We start from the raw sequence: 21,275 nt of genomic DNA, 5'->3' as shown, positions 1-21,275 counted from the left end.
TCCAGCTCCCCCCAGCCCTTCGCTTGCTTTTCAGCCTCGTCTTTGAACCACCAGTAGATTCGCCTGATACGCCTCACTCCGCCCCTCTACTCTTACTCTGACCCCGTCAGAAAGCAATTCAAGCAACCAGACTGTTCTGTCCGAAGCTATCCTAGGTAGCAACCTGGAGATATCTTGCTGCCTCATTTCTCAGGCGCTCAATCTAGAACGTTCCGCTCCACTAGATGGTGGCGGAACCAATTACACTTGTTAAATCTCTGTATTGTACTGTAAGATCCTTGGTTTTGATGTTGCCCGGGCTGCTGTGCGATGCTCCTCCGCCCACTAGAACTTTCCATGTCCAATAACACCTGTACAATCGTTGCTAGGCGCCTTCGTCCTGCAGATTCCGAGAGAACGAAAGCTGTCTCGCCCCCTGTGGCGGCAAATCTTGAAGATCAGTGTCAGCCTGTTCGGATCCCCAAGGCTTCCATGATGGAAGGACTTTGCGGCCTATTGTCTGGCCTGAATACCTTGTACAATTGTCTTAAGGCTTCAATAACCTGAGTTTACGAATGGAAGGCCGTAAATGACTTGTCATGCTAATTTCATTAATTGATTTCGCGTCCTCTTTACCTGGACCTCAGTATCGCCGGGCAAGCTTCGAATGGGAATCGGGTCTCCCATGGAGAGCGCTCAACAACCATCGCAAACCTACGGCAAAATAGACTCACTGTCGATATGTTTGTAAGGAAAAAAAGAAAAAGAAAGAAAGAACCGCCCTCTAGGCACCATCCTCAAAAATGAGGGGAAAAGAGTATACTATGTGGCAAACAGAGCAGTAGAAGAGAAAAGAAAATATCAACAATACGGGCATTGAGCTCGCTATGCTAGAAGTGAAAAGAAATACCATGACAACACAATGATAGAAGCAAAAAAAAAAAAGAGTGCCAGCCAATGAAACCCGCAGGTAGAAATGGAAATGAGTATGAGACTTTTCCAACCGCTAATATGCATTGTGATAAGGGGTAGGTGTCGCATAGCACATGTCATTATCAGTAAATGTGGGGGGAGTAATACATGTCCTGGATCAGAAAAGCATCCATGAGAAAGCACATGAAGGCGACTTGAATCAGGATGAAAGGTTAAGAAATTCGTGCGATCGGGATAGGAAAGAAGACTGCGCAATGAGAGACTGCCTCATTCCTTTACCTTTTCTTGCTCATCAGAGTGAGACGAGCTTCAGGCGGCCTGGCCCTGGCTGCGTCCCTTGGCATTGGCATTTCCGCCTCGGCCACGGGGAGCAAAGCCTCCACGTCCTTCACGCTGGAAACCGCCCCGACCCTGGCTGCCGGCACGATCGCCACGGCCACGGCCTGCACCACCGCGTCCAGGTCCATAGTTGGCGTTTCCACCGTAGACGTTTCCACGAGGCCGGCGCTCCTCAACCTTGATCTGTTCTGTTCCGATCTGGTGAGGGTTTGCAGCAACGGCGGCATTGTAACCAGCACGGTCAGCGAACTCAATGAAAGCACAGTTCTAGAAAAAGAAAAAAAAAAAGTTAGCCACATTGACGCTTATTCAATGTGGAATGATTTTGGAAGTGACGGAAAATACCTTCTGCCGGCTCACGTCGAAGTGAGTAAGTTTTCCGAAGCGCTCGAGGGTTTCTCTGAGCTGGTCCGCGTTGACCTTCTCAGTGACATTCTTGATATAGCCAAGAACGGCCTGGTTGTCACCTGTGCGGGCCTGGGACTTCTTGTGGTCGTGGCCTGCAGTTTGCCAGCCCGAGCCGTCCGTGGAAGATGGCTGGCTGGGGACATTCTCGGCGGCGGGGGCTGGGACGGGGGCTGCAGTTGAAGCAGGCGCAGAAGGCTGGGGAGCGGTAGCAGCTGCAGATGCAGGTTTGACAGGAGCAACAGGGATAGCGGGAACAACGGGAGCTGTGGCGCCGGACTTGGAGGCAATGTTTGCCCAAGTCTTCGGGACAGCCCTGGCGGGAGGAGCCTGCTCCTTGACGGGCGCCTGAGCCTCCTTCTGCGCAGGCAGAGCAGGGGTCGGTTCCGGAGATGCGGGCCGCTCAGTCTTCGAGGGTTCAGCTTCAGCCGTGGTGGCAGGTTCCTCGGTGGTTTCAGCGGCAGGCTCAGCTTGCTCAGTTCCGTTGGTCTGAGGGGCAGGTTCAGCGACAGGTGCTTCTGTCTCTGCCTCCTCGACATGCTCAAGCTTCTGGTCTACTTCGGCAACAGCCGCCTCACTGTCCACCTTTGGACCTTCAGCTTGCGTGGTGGTTTCCGCCGCGGTCTGTGCAGGGGTCGGAAGCTCAGGCTCTTCGGCGGTGGCATCGCTAGAGATAGCAGCGTCATCGGCAATCTCCTCCTCGTCAGCCAGATACCTGAAGACATCATTGAGAACATAGTAGCCATTAGGTTGCTCAGCCAGCACGAAGGTCTGCACAAACTTGCGAGAGGGCTCCTGTTTGTTGGAGATCTCGCCAATGACCGAGATGAGGATGTTTTCGAAGGAGCCTTGGGAGTCGACGTTCAGTACCCGGACTTTGCAATCCTGGAAATCAAGCTGCTTGAATTTTTCCTGGATAGCCTAAAACGTCAAGCATATCAGTAATCGCGAACGCAGTATATCATGAGCGACAGGAACTTGGTAAGAATGAACGCACCTTCTGGCCGACAGTAACCGGGACTGTTTCAGCCTCAGTGCCGAACGCAAGTTGCGAGCGGCGAGAGTAGAAAAGGTGCAGCTTATCCGGGCTGCGGCTCATGTTGGTATAGTATTGCTCCACGAAATACCATCCAACCTCATCCTTGGAGATACCATTCTTCTGGTCGTTGGACGGCGCATTAGAAGGTGTGGTAGACTGTGTCGGCTGGAAGTTTGAGACACTGTTGACGGCAGTGTGGGCGTGGTTGTATGAATCGGGGTAAGCGGGCTGTGAGTGGTAGGTACCGTTGACAGGAATCTGAGTAGTGTCGGCCATTGTGTTGTAAATGGAACTTTTAGAAGATCGAATCGCGAGGTCTAACAGGGCGGATGAAACGATGGTTCAAGGCGAGAGGTAGCGATGCAGAGACACAATCAGAGGGTCTAAATTGCGCGGGAAGAGTGCGAAAGATATAACGACTATATGTCTTTCGCTTGACTGTGGGCGGCATATATCAGTATGTGTCGCGGCTAAGCCCGGGTAGGCAAAACGCAGGAAGGAACACAAAGGACCTCAGAGCAACTTATCGCTTTCAAATAGGTGAAAAATATTCTGGAAAATAATAAAGCGAGCTCGTACGAGAAATGTCCGAGATCTAGAAGAGGAGACAAATTGTGCCTGAAGAGGTTGTGTGGTGGATTGGAGGTGGGAACGAAATTCTTGTGCGATTGATTTGATCAAATAGAGATCGGGGAAGGTCTTGGGAAGCAAACAGAGAAGCCAAAGTAAAACAAGAGATCAAAGCTTGGTATAGAGAAGACAGATGTGTAGACGGCTCGTTTAGAAATGGAGCAGGTTAGGCATGGATAATTGAGGTGGAAGAAGGAGAAACGATGAGAGGAGGTTCACGAAGGACTTGGAATGGTCAAATTGCGAAGAGCATGAGGTTCTCCAAGTCGTGACAAGAGTGACGAGTGTTACAGTGTGCCACCCCATACCGCCTTCCGCTTTAGTGATTTCTACAGTTTACTGGCGAGATACGCGTTGGAACTTGGAACTTGGGAAGGCCGGAATTGAACACTTAAGATTGATATAATTTGGCGATCTCGGGGATTAACTAGCAAGGCAACTAGCAGTGGATCTACGTATCAAAATCTCCGAACAAAGTAGGCAAGAATCTTGAAATCTTTGGACAGAGAGAAGATCTGTGTTTCTGACATTGCATGACATAAATCCCCGTTTGAGTTGCAATCCAAAGCCATTACCATAAATCAAAAGATAGAAAAACTTGCACAATTGGTTGAGAGGGGGTATGAAAGACATGAAGGCGCAAACTTCTCATCAGACAGACGTCAAATTCGATCCACGATATTCGCCGCAAAAAAACAGACTGTGAACAAACAGAGGTCGCAAACAAACAGACTAGCCGACGATCGCAAAAGCCAGAACGATAAGCGAAAGAAAAGGTATCTCAAGAATTGGTGCCGAAATGATCTCCGTAAAACACATCAAAGCTCATGGACTGGTCTGCTCAGAGGCGGCGGCTTTCTCGTTCATCGCAGGCTTTGCCCGCATGACGGCATCCTGTCCCGTCATCCGCCGTCCGAGGGCGCGCTCCACTTTGGCGCCCAGGGCAAGCTTGCTCAGGTTATCGGTCTTTTCGGCGCTGGGGATGAATCGCTGCTTCGTCAGGGGTTTGTTTTCGAGGCGGTCCAGGCCATCGCGCAGGTTGGTATATTCAGTAACTCTAGGGTCGCCGCTCGGTAGGCTACCTTCTGAGGCAATCGAAGGGCTCCCGCTGACGGTAGAAAATCTCTTGGAGGCGCGGTTCTATGCGCTGTCAGACTGTCGTTCATATCTCAAAGCACTGGGGGCGAGGTAAGACTCACGGATTGGGTCATGATGGGGCGCTCGGAGTCTAGGGAGGATTGTCTAGCCATGCCTGTTGGTGCAACGTGGAGATGAAGTGTTGAGCCCGACAAGTGCTCGGGGGTCAATCAAAGTCCTTGTCTATATAAGCAGGAAATTTATTAGCGACAAGACAACTCTGGAGAGGCGACAGCGGAGGCAGAGTGAAAGAGGGATGGACAAGAGAAAGCAAGAAAGAAAGTTCACTAGTTGGATAGGGCCTGCAAAAAAATAGGAGTCAAGCCTGGAGGATCTCCCAAGCGGGTGCAGTGTGGGCGATAAAGAGCGAAAAGGGAAAAGCGCGTCCGTACCTTAGTTGAGATTGATTGCTGCGATAGCAGAAGCGATTAAGCGTTCAGTATTGTTGTAATGCAGACGTGTGAAAAGGAGGAGTGAGAGGAGGAAGACGAGGAGAGGAAGGAAAAGATGGGAGATGTCGTCAAGCCAAGCGGAGTGACATGCAGGTGAGGCACAGTCCGAGGATTCAGGAGAGAGGGTCAACGCGGTGGGGCAAGCCAACAGGTGTATTTCTTGACCGTTCTGACTTTCTGTCTTTGTCTCCAGTGAATTTAAATCTGGGTCCCTTTTGACAGTTGAGTCTTGACTCTTGCGCCTCTTCTTCTTAAGAGGACAGACCGTCCAGCTGGTGCTCGGACAGGAAGGTGGGTGCTTGCATCATACCATGAGTTCCACTCGTTGCCGTCGTGAGCTTCTGATGAAGTCAGCGCGACTCTCAACAGTTATCTGTCTATCTACGGAGTATCTACTCTCTATCTACGGCAGTCGGAGTATGAAGCAGTCAGCAACATAACGAAGTAAGGTCTCAAGTCTAGTCTGTCTACTAGTACTGCAGAAGTCGGGGTCGATTCTCTCAAGAACTCTTAATCTCGGCTTCATCAGCTGCCACGTGTCGGGGGCAGATTACCAGGGCTCCGTTTGGTCCCGGCAAAGCCAAAAGCCACGCGAGTTGATCCCTGTTGCGCCCGTCAATCCTGTGAGACAAGATGGGGATTGTTTGCATCCTCCTTTTCTCCTCCACTGCTGCGGTGCTCGTCCTGTGGCAAACCACTGAGCATAATAACCATAACATAGAGAGCTGAAAACCTCACGTTGGAGGGACTGATCAGAAGTGTAGAGCCTAAAGAGATCACAATCAACATTGCTGATCCCTTACTACTGTGGTATTTCCTCTCCTCCGACCCCTCGCCCACCATCCTACCACGGAGTACAAGTCTGCGACTCTGTGCAACTGAACCGCCTGGGGTCTCTTTACGGAGTAGGAGGCACAAACTAGGTACTCCTGCTCCCGTCAGCCGTGTAATCTGACTCAGTCGGGCCGTCTTTGAGATAACCATCACAATTAGGCTGGCACTAGGACCGTTGACACATGAACTACCCCGTACCCCAGGGGAGCTCAGGGCTGAAAAGGCGATCTCAACAAATTTCCTTCGGACTATGCCCTATCTAAGACTTCGCCTATCTCGGCACCCCTACGGAGTAGTAATGACACATGTAATTCCTCATAGGCCAGTTCCTCGCACCACTTTTAAAGTAGTGCAGACTCTGGTGAATGGGACAGGGGTATTGTGCACAGTGATGAAAGCTACGTTCCATTCTAATCCATAACAATGGCTCATCAACAGGCAGGCAACCTCCGAGCACATGGTTCATTCAGCCCTTCTTCTTGTGATAATAGCCAGCCTATCGACTATTATAGACTGACGAGTCTGCAGACTCACGCAAAACAGCCCGAACTTGCCCTTAGCAGTGTGCTATTCGCACTCGCATTGTCCATTGGACGGAACTGTTGGTGGTGCAGGGGCTTGCGGGCACCTGGGCAGCCCAACAGAATCTTTCCTGTGGTAAGCAGATGATGATTTGTCAGTTCATGGCGCTTCCTTGAGTTCACTATCACCGTGATGGGCAGTGAGCACAGCGAGATCTAAACGCTATCGAACAAAAGGCCCATAGTCTCAACTTTAATACTACTTATTCCTAATCGCATCGAGATCAAGCAAGTTCTTCTCAAAAAGACTCTGAATTCGTCAAGCTTAGGGTTTGTATTACGTAGTATAGAGATCACTCCATTCAATTCCTCTGCACTTAGTCTTACCTTGGCTGGGGGGATCATTGTATAGGTCGCCCAAGCACAACCTACCTACCCCGCACCATTGCAACCATTGAAAATCAGTGCTAGTTCATTGGTGGGGGGGCTTATATATTGATGTGTATCAAATATAACGTTTATCTACGCCAAGGTGGTTGTACGGCTCGGAACGGTCATTTCGGCATTCTTCTGTCAATTCGACCGAAGTATATATTTCCTCATACGTGCCCGTCAAACCCCACGGGCACTTGCTTATGCATCCACCCGGGCGTGTAAATACTGGACTAGCCCACCAAAAGGCGAATCACCACATTCTTTTCCAGATCTCAAGAATTATATGGACCAAATGCAATATGCATAGTGCATACTACAGCCGCACCCCACGCCCCGAGTCCCTAGGCACTTGGCCATGCGGGGCCCCACACTAACCGGAGGGCATGAAGTATATCCACCAAACACCTGGACGAAAATTATCCTAGATGTATTTGGTGCCGTGGCCAGAAAATAACCGGTCTAATTCGTACGCAAGACACCCCGCCAGTGGTGTCAAGATGTGAGACATACAAAAGAGCCATGACCTCGTTCTCGAAATAGGGCACCCCTCATCAATCACTCCAAACCATGCGAGTCCACATCCTTTTGAGTTCCTACCTCCTCATCAGCGCAGCAAAATCCCAGACCTGCACAGCTGACGAAGACTGTAGTCTCAATGGTCTCTGCCGCGCAGGAAGATGCCAATGTGACCCCGGCTGGTACGGCACTGACTGCGGACACCTCGACCTCCGCCCCGCCCTCAAGAACAACGGATACAATCACTCCACCGACGGGGTTGATCCATCCCATCTTGACATCTACGGCAACTCCTCGTGGGGCGGAACAATCGTGCAAGATCCGCAGAATCCGACGCTCTTCCATCTGATCGCCTCGCAGTTCGCAGACGGGTGCGGGCTAAGCGGATGGAGGCCGTTCTCATTCATTTTCCGTGCAGAGTCCCAAACTGGTCCACAGGGTCCGTACTATTATGCAGATAGTATTAGCAAGCCGTTCCGGCATAACCCCCAAGTGATATGGAGTCCCGCGGATGAGAAGTACCTGTTCTACACGATCGGGGCGGACGACAACGAAGTGCGCGATAAATGCTCTAGCATCAGCTACACGCAATGGCCAAACAACATCTCCGTTTCAGCGGCAACGGATATCCGCGGGCCATGGTCACCATTCGAGCTAGTTCTGGCCTCGGTCGAACCACACTCGACGAATCCCTCGCCCTTCCCATTGTGGACACCAGGGGACCGCACGAGTAGAATCGCGCTAGCCGTTGAAGACCTCGCAATCTTCCAGGCAGATAACTACGAGGATACGTACGACCTCGTGCACACACAGAGGTGGAACACCAGCGAGTACAGTCCCACCTGGACGGAAGACAGCTTCCTGTGGCGCGACAAGCGCGGAAACTGGCATGCGCTTGCGCACTGGATGATTGACCTCGTCGAGCGCGACGGGCAGCGGTATCCGAGGGTTGGTGCACATATGTTTGCGAGGGATCTGGCGGGGCCATGGCACTGGCATCAGCATGAGGTGTTTAACTCGACGGTCACCTATACGGATGGGTCTGTGCAGACGCTGCAGAGGAGGGAGAGGGCAAAGATCTTCTTTAGTGATGATGGGGAATTTACCCCGTTGTACCTGGTAACCGGGGTACAAGAGATGGGCGAGGGATCCAGAAGCTCAACGTTCATTCAGCCAATTGGAGAGAAGTGGAAGGTCTTTGAGAAAGGACTAGGGCTGTGATTGTGATTCGTCATGTTCAAGAGCAATAAAGTCTCGCGCCTAGTCTACCCATCCAACTCCGTCATACACACATATAATTTGAGCAGGACTAGTACAGCTCGGATACTTTTATATCAATGTGAAGCCCCTGTCCTATAATATCAGCCAAGGTCATCACCGGCTCATCCGCTATACATATGTATTTGCACCGTAATAGTTAATGGGTCGAGTTGTTGATGAGGCCATCTATAACGGCGGAGGGAGATATACTAAAGGCCCCAACCCACGGTCCAGACGCGCATAGCCTCATGAAACCCAAGGGACAGCAATGAAGCATACGAACAAAACTGTAACAACCCTAACAACAAGTCCTGCTTGAACGGGAGGGCATGATACAATCTACGAAGTAACAACGTATTGCCAACCAAAAATTACAATACCATACAAGCGCATTATTGGTCTAGTGGTAGAATTCATCGTTGCCATCGATGAGGCCCGTGTTCGATTCACGGATGATGCACTGCGTATTTTTTGCTTTTTTTTCTTGCTCGTTCCCCTATCTTCATTCGACCAAGTCGAATTTTTGCTGCGCAAAACCTAGTACAAGCTGACCCGCTCGGCATGCCGAGCCTCGGAGCCCGGCCGAGTTCCATTAACCGCTAGGCCGGTTACGGTATCTTTCATCCCCGCAAGTGGTCTCGCGGGCGGTGGATTGGCATTGCCGGCAGTATGGGCTAGTGGGGGGTTGTCGCGGAAAAAAAGTTGAACGTCATCTTCTCAAGCTCTCATAGTGTACATGCTTTCTGCTTATCTTCTTTTTCATACCAGCCTCTAGGTGCATATACTCAGCTTATCATTGGAAACGGGACCTCTCCGTGACGATGCCGAAGCCGAAGTTTTTTTTGAAGGAGGCCAAGTCGAAGAAGAAATCGGCGGCACAGCAGGTATGTATAAATTAATGGATATTCTTCCCTGCATCTCCTGAATATGATCCAACCAGCTTGATCTTTACTTTGTGTAGAGTCTTATTACTAATGCACTCGCTATGGTTAGGCCCCTCGAACTGCAGATGAATGCTTAGCTGGTATGTATTCCGACTGAGTTCGGGTGCAAGTAGTGGAGGGATAAGGATACTGATAAAGCTTAATCCAGTTGGCGTCGAGCAAGAAGAAGCCGGCGAGAAATGGCGCGCCGGCGATGCAGCAAAATCATTACGGTTCTTCATGCGCGCGATTGCTACATATGACGAAGGGTTGCAGAGGCATCCTAATGCATTTGATCTGGCGTATAACAAGTATGTCCCTTCCTGGTGCACGGCACCTCACATCATCATTCCCTACTCCACTTGGATTTAAAGCTAACTATTGATCCATGTTCCAGAGCGAGAGTCCAGTATGAAATCACACAACATCCGAGATTAGCTGCGCAGCTGTCGACTCCGTTGGGTGAGGTCCTAAGTGTAGCCCTGCAATCACACCGGGAGGCTCTAGTGCTGGAGCAGGACAACGCGGATGCGCTTTTCAACACGGCACAGGTCCTAACGAGTCTCGCCGAGGCGGTGACGGATACGAAACGTCCGATGGAGGAACAGCTTAATCAAGCGGCGAAGTTCTTGCAGGAAGCGATCGAGCTCTTCCAGCGGTGCCTTGTGCTCCAGGAATTGAAATACACCGAGATGCAGGAACACATTAGGCAGATGGAGTCTGGGGAGGTACAGCAGCCTGGCCCTGAACAGGCGCCCCCGCAAGAGATGGAAGAGGACGCGAATGCTGGCGAATTGAAGGAGTCGGAGCAAGAACAATGGGCTGCGGTTGTGGAGCCAGTAACGAAAGATACGCTTGTGGACACGGTTATCGCGCAGCTAGAGGCGCTTGCAACGCTCTGTAACCTCCTGACGTATGATCCAGGCGTCGGACTGAACTGGGTGGAGGAATGTTCGACCGATCTTCTCCAGAGGAAGCTCATAACGTATGTGGAGGACTCGAATCGGCACTATGAAGCGGGTTTGGCTCGGGCAAAGTTCAACGCTGCATTGAATGAAGTTCTGTACCGGAGTGGACGAACTGATATCGAGACGTATCACGGTGCCGTGGTAAGTTCATTCGGAGCGGGCTTAGACATCTCTGCGGATCCGGAGGGACTTTGCGCCAAGGCAGATGTCCTCATATCATTCAACGCAGCTACTGCAGAACAACCCCCTTCCCGAGGTCCAGAAGCCTTCGGCAAATCACTAGGCCTGAGATGGCAAGCGTTATCCGCGGCCGTAGACGCGTTGACCAAAGCGTCCAAGCTCCCTGATGCCGAGAATCTGCCGAAAATCCATTTAGCGAGAGGCGATACTGAAATGAGCAGATGGAGACTTGGTTTCTCGCCGTGGGAGCACGGCATGGCCCAGCAGTACGGCCCAACGCTCATCCGAAATGCTCAAACGTATTATCGGGGCGCCGCCGCATTAGCTCGAAGAGACGGAAGTGCCGACGAAGAGCGCGATGGCATGTGCAAAGAAGCAATTGCAGCTGCCATTGAAGGGCAGAAGGAGAAACTGGATCAATTGAAGGGCACGGCACCCACGGAGCTGCTGGCGGTGGCCGAGGACATGGTGGAGGACGGATGGGTCAGCGGGCCTGACATGGAAGTTCTGTTGTCGTAGATAGAATCCATATCCCTTCGTCGCACGTCATGATGCCAGGGGTAAGAATAAGATCAAATATCCGCCCTTGCCTTGACCTCTTCGTCCATTTGCAAAGCCTCCTTGCGGAGATTGTTCTCGTTCCCGTACTCCGTCGCCGCGACAGCAGCACCCTCAACGTCTGCAACTACCATCTCCAGACCAGCAAGCAAACGCTCAATTTCAGCGCGTTGAGCCTGTACCCGCTGCGCCAGCTCCACATTCTGCGCCTCTGTACTCTGTATCTTCCCGTCCAGAAGCTCCTTCGTCTTCTCCAACTGCGGCGTCAAATGGGCCCTGAACAGTTCATCCGGAGGTAACGTATGCGGCCTATGCAAGGTAACCGACGCGTTAGCTATATCTTTTCCAACGCAACAAACAAAACTTCGGCACCAGACATACGGAACACTCCCTCCCTCATCACCCTCATCACCCTCCCCATCCTCCCCATTTCCATTCACCCTCCTCTCCCTCCTAACCCTCGCCTCCCCAACCAACCGATCCAACTCATTCAACTGCGCGATCGCATCCCTCTCCACAAGAATATCCTCAAACTCAGCCTTAGCACTCTCCTCCAACTTCGCGTTCAGCTGGCGCCACACGTTCTCCAAACTAGCAGGGACATGCTTCGCGGGCGTCGGGAAGCACCCGGCGAAATTGGCGTACGAGTTTGCGCGCAGCGTGCGTGCTAGTGCTTGCGCGTAGATTTCCTGCAGGCGCGTTACGCGGGGGCCGGGGGTTTGTGCTATGGGTGGTTGCGGGGGTGGAGAAGGGGAGTGGGCGTCGCGGGGTGGGTTTGTGGTCATTTTGTGGTTGAGGCTCGTTTGGTGCGTGAAGAGTTCGTGGGCTGATATGGTTGTATTGTTGAGCTGGAGTTGGAGACTAGAGTGGACGGGATGCGAAATGCAGTCGAGTCGCGGCGCGCCGATAGGCGTGTTGATCACGTGTTTTGTATACATTTCTCGAGCGACCTTTAATTCTTAGGTTCAGTCTACAAATGAATCTCCGTTATAAGGGTTTCAATTATTAGATATTTAATAATTAATATCTGATACTAATATAGGCTCTTGGCCGGTTAGGCCGTCAACGGACGAGTGCTGTCATTCCCACTCGACGGTCGTCGGTGACCAGCACCGGGGTATGTATTTCGAGACAAACGATTACGGAGAGCAGCAAAGGCCGGTCTGAAGCAACGCCACGATATGGATATGTATATCAGGCTGTTCCAGAAACCCTGCAGCGGAAGGACAAAGCTCGATGCATAGTTCAGCCCGAGGTTGGATTTTTCCGGACGGATAAATGCATAGACGCGGTTTATCGTTGAGGGTACCTATTCCATGTCAGTCGAGATTCAAGGACAATGTTAATACGTAGTAACTAATTAGCATGACTTACCCAAGTGACAAGCAGCGCCACAAAGAACAGCATAGCGTACTTGGTGTACGCCCAAGCTGCGGTGTTGACCTCAGACACTGTCCTCGAATTGCTATATTGGCCATGCTCCGGGGAACCCTCAGGAGCCTCGACGCTGCGCAATCGCTCCAGCTGAACCTGGCTTGCGGCATCAATGCCTGCCTGAACACTGACGGAATATGGGCGATGCGACTGGATGCAGGAGAAGGTAGGAGGCTGCTCGGTCGAGGGCCCGGCTTCTCCCGTACGATGAGAAGTTGCGTCTTCCCTTGTAATGAATATTTCTGTGATTTTGGAGAATGGTGGATCATCAGGGATAGACACGTCGATCGTGGTATCAAGGCCACCGGCTTCCTTGAGCTGTCGCCTCCGCCTCCAAACGAGGTTGCCTATCCGCGCGTAAATGGCTAGCGTCACAAAAATAACCAACCACACTGGACCGTAGAAGAGAGCGATGCGCAGGAAATCCCATGACGGCGCGACCCAGCACCACAGCTGTGACCTGTAAGCAAGCGTCTAATGCTAGAAGGAAGGGTACGTACTATGGCTGAGCCATAGACCTTGCCTCGAGACGGAGTGTGTATGAAGAAGTACGTGAACGCGGGGATGAATGGCAGGCCGTAACAAAGTACGACGTACTTCCATTCGAGGCGGCGCAGCTGTTCGGAGTTGTATTTCCGGAAGAAGGTGAGGTAGACATTGAATGCCATCGCGAAGGTCCATAAAGCGTCGGCCGGCATGAACCTAACAGATAAACACAGTCAGCCAAGCCCTGGGTATCTGACTGCGCAAATCCACCTCGACGAACCATTGGATTAGGAAAGCCTGGATCTGACACAAATTGCTATTCGGGCCAGCCGCGATGCCCGACTGCGAGATTAGAGTAGCGACATTGGCCATGATATTACCGAACGAGGCATAGAACACCAAGCGATTAATAGGCTTGCGGAAGGATGTAGAGGAGGCAAAGGAAATGATGATGATGCTGGTCGCGAGCAGGGATATCGTAGAGCATGTCCGCTCTGTGCTCGAAATGGCGAAGAGCTGGCCCGCCGATAGAGACATGGCAACATGACTGTCTGAACGCGAGATGGGCAATTACATCCCAAGTGTCTAAGGAGCGAACATTTGAAGAAGTCAGAAAAACAGAAGAAGTGAAATGAGTTGAGAGAATCGCCGCCGCAGAAGTGAGAAGGCGGCTGATCTAGGGTGAGCTCCTAGGTAGTGGCACGTATGCAGGAGGAAATATCGGGTCAATATATCATATTATTATAAATTTGATTTCGATTCGAGTCTTGCCCCCCGGACTCGGAGCTGCTCGCCTTCTGATCCAAAGGCTGTGGCCAAGCGTTGAAAAGCGCTTTCAGCGTGCAGCTTGGACAAGGATGCCGACAAGGGTACCGGGCAACTCAGGCCAATGCGATCGAACAAAAGGCCTGGGAATCCCTGGCCCAGGAGATGCTCAAATTCAAGCTCGGGAATGCGGGGGAAGTATAACCGCCATGGCGAGGAGCGGTCAGCTGAAAATGTCGAAAGGAGTTGTTGTTGTGGCTTGTTATTGCCCTCGAGACAGCCCCTGCTCCAAACCTCCTACACCAGAGTCATGACCAAATGGACTGACCATCTGAAACACTGCGAACTCCAACACATGGCAGAGATAAGTGCGTACTCTGCACCCATGGTGCGAAGGGCAAGGGCCGTCGACTTAATAACTCGAAGGCGACAGCTCAGAAGAGGACCGGAGTCCGGAGTCAAGTCCCAAGAGGTTAAGTGATCGATCACCTGGTCCGAACGCACCAATGTGTTGTCTGTTTGTTGGACGAAGGATGCGCTCCCCCGCAGATCTGACGAAGAACTAGCTCCTGTCGTGTGCCCTTGCCGAAAAGCCCTGTCCAATGGTCAACTGGATTTGTGGAAAAACAAGTGGTCGAAATTTCGTAAGTTCTTGTTCCGAGAAATAAGCAAGCTCCCCTCGGGTTGAATAGCAGCCCATGGACTTTTTGAGGATTTATGCACGTAAGCTGTAAGGTCGATCGCTAGTGCCTTAGGCGGCTCGCTCAGTCAAAGTCATCAAGTGATCAAGAATTTGGAATATCAGTTCATGCTTCATTACCCAGTCGTCTCTAACGCCGTGCTCTCGTCTAAAACTAGGCCTTCACAATGGCTTGCAAACGAGAAAACATGCTCATGAAAACAAACAAAAAAAAGGAAGTAAGCTGACAAATGAGAAGAGAAAATGGGTGTAACAACTAGTAAGCTTGCTGGGGTGGCATCATTCCTCCATAAGCGGCCATCTGCTGTTGCTGTTGCTGTTGCTGCAGTTGTGCCTGCAGCTGGGGGAGGTCATGAAACCACGGATGCTGGAGCGCCTCGTGCGCGCTGATACGCATCTCCGGACGTAATTGAAGCATTCTATTCAACAGGTCCAGGCCAAGAGGGTCGATTTGGGGAAGAATAAGGCCGAGATCTTGCGTCGCGTAGATATGAAAGTTGGCTCTATACTCCGGCAGCTGGGAGATACCCGGCCATGAGCGCTCGGAGGGCGTTCCCATGAGACGGAATATTTTCTGCAGCTGATCTTCGTTTGTGGTTCCCGGAAACAAAGGACGGCCTGTGTAGAGCTCTGCCATGATACAACCAGCCGACCAGATATCGATACTTGTATTGTATGTTCTGCTACCGAGCAGAACGTCGGGAGCACGATACCAGAGTGTGACGACTTCGTTTGAGAATGTGTTGACAGGTATGCCAAATGCGCGAGCAAGTCCGAAATCACCCAACTTCAATTGACCTTTCTTATTGATTAACAAGTTTTGTGGCTTGAGATCTCGATGCAGGACTCGGTTGTCATGGCAAAACGCAATGCCGTTCATGAGTTGATGCATGAATGACTTGATGGTGGCTTGGTCTAACTGTCCTCGATCGCCCCGGGTATCCATGTACTTTTTTAGATCCTTATCCATATATTCGAACACAAGCATGAGCTTGTTCTCCGTGTGAATCACGTCGTATAGAGATACGATGCTCTCATGTTTCAACTCTTTCATCAACGAGATCTCGCGAATGGCGGTGGAGGGCGTTCCCTCTTCGGAATCGAGGTGGATTTCTTTCAGAGCGACAAGCTCACCCGTCTGGCGATTTCGCCCTTTGAAGACCTATGACAGCCTGCTTTAGAAAGGAAACAACCCGGAAACAGAAGACATCGCACGAGAAGCGGGTTTGCAAAAAGACGAACGACATGAACGTACGGTGGCATATGTACCCTCTCCGAGCTAGAAGCAGAAAGTAATGGTTAGCCGCTGTGTTCATCTTTCGTGGCTGTACAACCCAGAAATAAGTCGAAACTCACCTTCTCCAACTGCTGGAAAGAGCTGGGTTGCTGCGCTTTATCCATCGTGGGCGCGCGCCGGGGCGGCAGTGAAGGAGGGGCAGAAGAGTGGTGGGCGTTGAAGAGGAAAGATTTAGGAGAAGCGAGGTTGGAGACGAGATCCAGCAAGGAGGACGAAGAAGTAGAAGTACTGGACTGCAGCTGGGAGTCTTGGAATGAAGTCATGTCAGTTTGCGTCAATTAATTCAATCGCGGGATGGCTGAGCCCCGCGACTTTCACTCAACGAAGCACGCACGGCCCCGACCAGAGTCTTGTCCCGCCCGGGCGCCTAGCACGGTTGAGTACCGTCGACTCATTCACTTTCTTATGGCTATTTTACTATATTTATCTTTCAGTGATACGCTTTCTTCGCTTGGATTCCTTATTCTCAAGCGCTTATCTCAGGATTGATTCTAACAATAGCTGATCTATGGGGTTGAGCGACTCTTCTCTATCGGATTCTAGAATAATTATTATCTCTGGGAAGAGCTCTAATGGGACATATTCGGAAGCTGAGATGCAATGAATGGCAGGATGGCATCGGAGTTGAGGCTGCAGCGAGTATACCGCGGAAGTATATCGTTGCCTTTGTCCAATTCCTTTAGCAGAACGGATTCGTTTCGGACGCCCCCAAGGTTGATGATGCCAATCGGCATTCCTCTCTTGTAAGCTCTTTCCACTAACCGCCATGCAGAATATGTGGCTAGTGAAGTTCCGAGCACAAGCAATCTCCCCGCGTCATCGATGGCTTCTTCTGCAGCCACCTTGACTGGCGGGTCGATGTTCTCGCCAAACATGATGACCGCAGGTTTCAGAATACCCGCTGTTGAAGTCGGCAGCCATGCCCCATCCTTTTCAACATCAACCCTGGCGTGTGTTCCGTCTTGAAGTTGGGGAGGCTTCTCAAGACAAGTCGGACAGGAGGGATAGCGAAACGTGGAATAAGGTGCTTCTGGCAACTCAACATCACCATCAGGGTTGAGTTTCAAACCTCGACGCTTCTGCTCCTCCGCGTTGTCCGTATTGAGAGCTCCAATATCAACCATCTTTGCCAGAAACTCCGCCCAGGCTGGATTGAGCTTCTCAAGTGACTTTTGGAAGTCAGCCCTCGGAAACTGGTTCCGACAGCTCAGGCAAACAACCGATCTCAGATAACCATGTAGTTCGACAGACGGGATCTCAGGATGGGCGATCGGATGGAACGAGTCGACATTCTGCGTAATCACGGAACTAATGTAACCTTTGGCACCGAGATCTCTGACGGCCCAATGAGTCGAATTTGGTTTCGCCTTCAAGAGTCCAGGCCATCCAACAAAGCTGCGGGCCCAGTATCTTCTTCGCGACTCATGTCGTGTTGCGAATTCGTGGAAATATATCGGCCGATATATTTTGTTCGTAATGTACGTGCCGTTCTCGCCTCGATAATCCGCCAGTCCCGACGCCACCGAAATGCCGGCTCCCGTCAAAAGGACAGTCTGAGAGTTTCGGCCAACATCGATTCCGCGAAGGTAAGGGGACGGCGCGGCGGTCAAAAAGTTGAAGAAGGCATCGATAGCTCCGGCCACTGAGCTCGCTGACGGCGGAACAATTATCGGAGGGGGCAATGGGCCGGTGAAGGGGATTCGGATTGCTGGGACCGTCATCTAGGACACATGTTTGGCTAGGGAATCGGAAGCCTTGAAGAGTTGAAGCTTAGAAAGCTCCATTGGCAGGGGGTTTATTGAAGTCATCGATCGAAGCTCCTCGTCCTCACGCCACAGTCTGACTAAGAGAATCACATGATGTCCAAGTAGCAATGACCTGCAGCTTCTGGGGCTCTTTCCTGCTGCGTTATGTGGTGGAACTAAACATGCTTCATAGTATGAAACACAGTACATCAGGCCGTCAAAGATTCCGGGGAGTATGACTGGCACCAAAAGAGTTAATCCATGAAGACAATAAAGGTTGTTGTAGCATAAGAGTAGACATCATAACTAGCGAAACTTACGTCATGAGCCCTAAAGAATCGAACTTTTCCCTCAACCCCGGATTCTTTGTTTCCTTCCCGAATGCACATCATTCTCGATCCATTGGGATAGCGCCCCAACCTTGATCTGACATGTTCCCTCCTCAGAATCTCAATGTCGACCTGGAGGCGTTGAGCGGGATCTGTGGGTGCGCATCCCCTACCCTACTTTAACCATCTTGGAGACCCTGCTAACAAGCCCCAGCTCGATCTCAATTGCCTGCTGGGTCGTCGTATTCTCACCCCAGATTATCGAAAACTTCCGTCGCGGTTCCGCAGAAGGGCTTTCTCTCCTCTTCCTTGTCGTCTGGCTGGCTGGCGATGTATTCAACATCCTCGGTGCCGTCCTGCAGGGTGTCCTGCCTACAATGATCATCCTGGCGGTCTACTATACCCTCGCCGATATTGTGTTGCTCGGCCAATGCTTCTACTACCGCGGCTTCACCCTCCGCGACGACACATCTTCCTCCGACGAGGCAGAAGAACCCGACGAAATCGAGACTCCATCCCCGGTCATATCGAGAAAACCGACGGAGCACACGTCTCTCCTTACAACCTACGACAACCATCACACATACGCCTCCGCTTCTCGAAACCCCCATGGCAACGAGGCAAATTCAGAACCTCTCCTCTCAGCCAGTACGCGCAGACATTCAGCTTCTCGCGCGGTAGACGGAACGCACCTCTCCCCCGCAACCCCCTTCATCGGACCCACAACACCACCTCGCAAAGCAAAGGCTCGCTCTACATTGCAAACCGCACTCTTCAACCTCTCAGCCGTCGCCCTTGTCTGCGCCGCAGGCATACTAGGATGGTACTTCAGCCGCACCAGTCCAACCAAGCACAAGAAGCACACAACGCACCACAAAGACGACTCTAACGCACTCTCCTTCCACCTCCTGGGCCAAGTCTTCGGGTACCTCTGTGCAGTGCTATACCTGGGCTCCCGCCTCCCCCAAATCCTACTAAACTACAAGCGCAAGTCGACGGACGGCGTGTCCTTCCTCTTCTTCCTCTTCGCCTGCATCGGGAACCTCACGTATGTCCTGTCCATCCTGGCCTACTCGCCCGTCTGTGAGCGTCCGCGTCACTGTAAGCCTGGTGAGGTTGGAGCTATCTATGGGCGGTATATCCTTGTGAATCTGTCGTGGTTGATTGGGAGTTTTGGGACCTTGTTTCTGGATATGTGTATCTTTATCCAGTTTTTCTTGTATCGGGACCGCAATCCGCGGCCGGCGATGGCTGTTTCTTAAGGTCTGTTTTGAAAGTTCGGGCCCTAGAGGCATAAAAGGTTACCGGCGTTATGGGATACCGTAAATAGTCTAGTTTGATTTACTTTTGCTGTATAACTTGTACGTGCAGGCTTGCATGAAAATATTGAGGAATAACGGTTTATATAATCGACCAGAATTATCAATTTTGTAGAACGACTCGGACAGGAAAGACAGACAAAGATTATCCTCAAGATATAACACCCGCTCCATCGCTTTCTTAAAAAAAAAAGAGACCTGATTTCAAAGAGGCCATGTAAACAGACTAGAACTTCCATAGACTCATACAACACTCTGAGCGGAGCAAACGCTCAATCAATCAGCCAAATCAATCCTTAGACTCATAAGGCTTAACCTCGCCCTTCCCAACCTCACTCCAATTCGTACTCAAGGAAGTCCCATTACTCTCAACGAAGCTCTTCACCATCGCACGACGGGTCTCGTCATCCGCACCGGCATACAATTTCTTGAAGAACCCGTCGACCGGATCACCGCCGTACTCGGAGTCAACGGAGCCTTCGTTGTCGGAGTCGTCTGTTTCCGCATCATCACCGTCTTTCTTCACGCCGGCCTTGTCCTTGCTGTGTGAGTGCGGTTTCCTGGTCTTCTTGACTGTAAGTGTTGAGGCGACTTTGTCCCAGTCTTTCACGCCGTGGCGGGAGGAAGTTGGGTAGGAGGGGGCAGATGCTGGGGCGGGTGGTGCGGGGGTTGAGGTCGTAGTAGTGGTGGTGGTTGTAATGGAGGGCTTGACGTCTGTTGAGGTAGACTCAAGCGAGCTCCATTTCTGCCCGGGGGTTTTCTTGCGCAGGACGAGTTCGATTTTCGTGCTGAATACGGTGAGTTTGGAGGTTGATTCGTCGATGGGTGCGTAGAGGGGATCGAGGTTGAAGGCGTATTCTGCGCCTGATGGGAGGGGGAATTGTATGGATACCTGAATCATCGTTAGTATCGTCAATATATCAGTCATAAGAAAGGCTATACGTACCGAATCGCTCTTGAGTTCAGAGTCGACGCTCTCTTTGGCTATGCCCTTGGCGTAGAGCGTCACGACAACGGAGTCGTTAGACTGGTACCACTCGTGTCGAATCTTCTCTGGTGTCTGGACTGGCGCAGAAAAGATGGGAGCAGAAGCTTTATTTTCCTTGGGAACTTCCGCGTTCGCCCCATCTGCCTTTTTTGAGCTACCATTAACGCCAGCACCAGATTTCTCATCGACACCGTCAACATTCCCAGCTTTCAGCGCCTCAAGCTGCCTCTTCAACTCCTTCTCCGACGGCACCTTAACACCACCGGGAACCTCCTCGATACCAATCTTCCTCCGCTCATCCCCCTCCTCCAACCCCCCAAGCTTGGCTTTAATCTTAATCAACCAAATCTGCAACTCGTGCGCCAAACCCTTCGCGGGCCCTGAAGCCTTCGACCCACTCATAACATCCTTCACTTTATCAGCCGTATCTCCACCTTCTTTCTCCTTACTCAAAACCTTCTCCTCCAACAACCCAAACAAGAACCCCGCATCACCATACCGCTCCAGCGAATAAAGCGCAACAGCCCTCCTCATCTGCGCCGCAAGAATAAGATCGCGCTTCGCGCGCTCCCGCGCGAGAGTCAGTGCGATTTCGGCATCACGCAGCGCATGCGAGATGTTGGGGCCTGCGCCTTGCGGTTTGTACCGGATGTATGCGGTCGAGCGCTTGATGTAATAGGTTGGGGCGCGGGGGAGTTCCGTGAGGGCCCGTGTGTAGTGCTGTAGGGCACCGAGGGAGTCACTGTTTGCGAGGGCAGTGTCGCCTTGAGATGCCGCATTCATTGCTGCTCGTGCTGGCTTTGGTGGAGGAGCTGGAGATTTGGGGATTTGGAGTGGTGGGGTTGTATTTTGAGGGTGGTGATGGTTCGATTGGTGGAGTTTTTCGGCTTGTTGCTGAGAAGCTATATAGTTCGGTGATGGCCAGAAGGGACAGGAAGCCCTGGGAATAGGCGAATATAAGTAGGATAGATGAAGGAAAGCAGTTCCGAGTTCTTTGTGTTTGGTGTCAACGGCGCTTCCAGTACTTTCTCCGACCCTGCGGGGAAGAGCTTATGTAATGTCCTTTACTCTCATTGTAGAATGTCTGAAGTGTATTGTCTGCA

General features: G+C 51.5%; 9 protein-coding genes and 1 non-coding gene across 10 annotated transcripts; 4 read left to right on the top strand and 6 right to left on the bottom strand.

Annotated features, from left to right (window-relative positions):
* Window positions 1-1,221: 1,221 nt before the first annotated feature.
* On the bottom strand, window positions 1,222-2,971 carry BDV17DRAFT_282442 (NTF2 and RRM domain protein; the record flags this gene model as incomplete). The annotated part of the gene is made up of 3 exons (XM_073760201.1): window positions 1,222-1,518; window positions 1,597-2,577; window positions 2,654-2,971. 3 exons carry the CDS (start codon window positions 2,969-2,971, stop codon window positions 1,222-1,224), a joined length of 1,596 nt encoding a protein of 531 aa, XP_073614634.1.
* Window positions 2,972-4,150: 1,179 nt separating this feature from the next.
* Window positions 4,151-4,536, bottom strand: BDV17DRAFT_292287 (uncharacterized protein; the record flags this gene model as incomplete). Its single annotated transcript, XM_073762337.1, has 2 exons — window positions 4,151-4,465; window positions 4,525-4,536. 2 exons carry the CDS (start codon window positions 4,534-4,536, stop codon window positions 4,151-4,153), a joined length of 327 nt encoding a protein of 108 aa, XP_073614633.1.
* Window positions 4,537-7,271: 2,735 nt separating this feature from the next.
* BDV17DRAFT_299061 (uncharacterized protein) lies at window positions 7,272-8,441 on the top strand (the record flags this gene model as incomplete). The annotated part of the gene is made up of 1 exon (XM_073763812.1): window positions 7,272-8,441. One exon carries the CDS (start codon window positions 7,272-7,274, stop codon window positions 8,439-8,441), a length of 1,170 nt encoding a protein of 389 aa, XP_073614632.1.
* Window positions 8,442-8,869: 428 nt separating this feature from the next.
* BDV17DRAFT_t97 lies at window positions 8,870-8,940 on the top strand. The gene has a single exon. It is a non-coding gene; the product is annotated as a tRNA-Gly (tRNA).
* Window positions 8,941-9,161: 221 nt separating this feature from the next.
* Window positions 9,162-11,418, top strand: BDV17DRAFT_117664 (uncharacterized protein). Its single transcript, XM_073753970.1, has 4 exons — window positions 9,162-9,364; window positions 9,474-9,504; window positions 9,573-9,714; window positions 9,801-11,418. The coding sequence occupies exons 1-4, from the start codon at window positions 9,302-9,304 to the stop codon at window positions 11,068-11,070; spliced, it is 1,506 nt and encodes a 501-aa protein (XP_073614631.1). The 5' UTR covers window positions 9,162-9,301; the 3' UTR covers window positions 11,071-11,418.
* BDV17DRAFT_299059 (putative cAMP receptor-like protein) lies at window positions 11,097-13,566 on the bottom strand (the record flags this gene model as incomplete). Its single annotated transcript, XM_073763811.1, has 6 exons — window positions 11,097-11,418; window positions 11,491-11,935; window positions 12,322-12,418; window positions 12,484-12,996; window positions 13,044-13,245; window positions 13,310-13,566. The coding sequence occupies 6 exons, from the start codon at window positions 13,564-13,566 to the stop codon at window positions 11,124-11,126; spliced, it is 1,809 nt and encodes a 602-aa protein (XP_073614630.1). The 3' UTR covers window positions 11,097-11,123.
* A 946-nt stretch (window positions 13,567-14,512) lies between these two features.
* On the bottom strand, window positions 14,513-15,939 carry BDV17DRAFT_117649 (cyclin-dependent serine/threonine-protein kinase phoA). The gene is made up of 3 exons (XM_073753969.1): window positions 15,851-15,939; window positions 15,710-15,773; window positions 14,513-15,656 (listed from the first exon to the last, which is right to left on the bottom strand). The coding sequence occupies exons 2-3, from the start codon at window positions 15,755-15,757 to the stop codon at window positions 14,751-14,753; spliced, it is 954 nt and encodes a 317-aa protein (XP_073614629.1). The 5' UTR covers window positions 15,758-15,773; window positions 15,851-15,939; the 3' UTR covers window positions 14,513-14,750.
* A 389-nt stretch (window positions 15,940-16,328) lies between these two features.
* On the bottom strand, window positions 16,329-18,058 carry BDV17DRAFT_117590 (putative SIR2 family histone deacetylase). Its single transcript, XM_073753967.1, has one exon. It carries the CDS (start codon window positions 17,510-17,512, stop codon window positions 16,361-16,363), a length of 1,152 nt encoding a protein of 383 aa, XP_073614628.1. The 5' UTR covers window positions 17,513-18,058; the 3' UTR covers window positions 16,329-16,360.
* BDV17DRAFT_117610 (PQ-loop repeat-containing protein) lies at window positions 17,741-19,253 on the top strand. Its single transcript, XM_073753968.1, has 2 exons — window positions 17,741-18,023; window positions 18,080-19,253. The coding sequence occupies exons 1-2, from the start codon at window positions 17,968-17,970 to the stop codon at window positions 19,125-19,127; spliced, it is 1,104 nt and encodes a 367-aa protein (XP_073614627.1). The 5' UTR covers window positions 17,741-17,967; the 3' UTR covers window positions 19,128-19,253.
* A 10-nt stretch (window positions 19,254-19,263) lies between these two features.
* On the bottom strand, window positions 19,264-21,183 carry BDV17DRAFT_265827 (co-chaperone SGT1). Its single transcript, XM_073758202.1, has 2 exons — window positions 20,131-21,183; window positions 19,264-20,076 (listed from the first exon to the last, which is right to left on the bottom strand). Exons 1-2 carry the CDS (start codon window positions 20,953-20,955, stop codon window positions 19,474-19,476), a joined length of 1,428 nt encoding a protein of 475 aa, XP_073614626.1. The 5' UTR covers window positions 20,956-21,183; the 3' UTR covers window positions 19,264-19,473.
* Between the last annotated feature and the right edge of the window lie 92 nt (window positions 21,184-21,275).

The sequence above is a fragment of the Aspergillus undulatus genome, assembly GCF_047715775.1.
Source record: "Aspergillus undulatus strain CBS 261.88 unplaced genomic scaffold BDV17scaffold_31, whole genome shotgun sequence".
NCBI classification, from domain to species: Eukaryota; Fungi; Ascomycota; class Eurotiomycetes; order Eurotiales; family Aspergillaceae; genus Aspergillus; species Aspergillus undulatus.
This window is presented reverse-complemented; position numbering and strand designations above follow the sequence as displayed.

What these genes read in the sequence shown, in the direction of transcription:
- BDV17DRAFT_117664 (XM_073753970.1), top strand. Translation starts at nt 9,302, where the DNA reads ATGCCGAAGCCGAAGTTTTTTTTGAAGGAGGCCAAGTCGAAGAAGAAA. An exon ending in TGCAGATGAATGCTTAGCTG is followed by an intron (nt 9,505 to 9,572) that starts GTATGTATTCCG and finishes AGCTTAATCCAG; the next exon opens with TTGGCGTCGAGCAAGAAGAA. An exon ending in TTTGATCTGGCGTATAACAA is followed by an intron (nt 9,715 to 9,800) that starts GTATGTCCCTTC and finishes TCCATGTTCCAG; the next exon opens with AGCGAGAGTCCAGTATGAAA.
- BDV17DRAFT_117649 (XM_073753969.1), bottom strand. Translation starts at nt 15,757, where the DNA reads ATGCCACCGTACGTTCATGTCGTTCGTCTTTTTGCAAACCCGCTTCTC. An exon ending in TTTTTGCAAACCCGCTTCTC is followed by an intron (nt 15,657 to 15,709) that starts GTGCGATGTCTT and finishes AGGCTGTCATAG; the next exon opens with GTCTTCAAAGGGCGAAATCG.
- BDV17DRAFT_117590 (XM_073753967.1), bottom strand. Translation starts at nt 17,512, where the DNA reads ATGACGGTCCCAGCAATCCGAATCCCCTTCACCGGCCCATTGCCCCCT.
- BDV17DRAFT_117610 (XM_073753968.1), top strand. Translation starts at nt 17,968, where the DNA reads ATGTTCCCTCCTCAGAATCTCAATGTCGACCTGGAGGCGTTGAGCGGG. An exon ending in GCGTTGAGCGGGATCTGTGG is followed by an intron (nt 18,024 to 18,079) that starts GTGCGCATCCCC and finishes AACAAGCCCCAG; the next exon opens with CTCGATCTCAATTGCCTGCT.
- BDV17DRAFT_265827 (XM_073758202.1), bottom strand. Translation starts at nt 20,955, where the DNA reads ATGAATGCGGCATCTCAAGGCGACACTGCCCTCGCAAACAGTGACTCC. An exon ending in CTGAACTCAAGAGCGATTCG is followed by an intron (nt 20,077 to 20,130) that starts GTACGTATAGCC and finishes ACGATGATTCAG; the next exon opens with GTATCCATACAATTCCCCCT.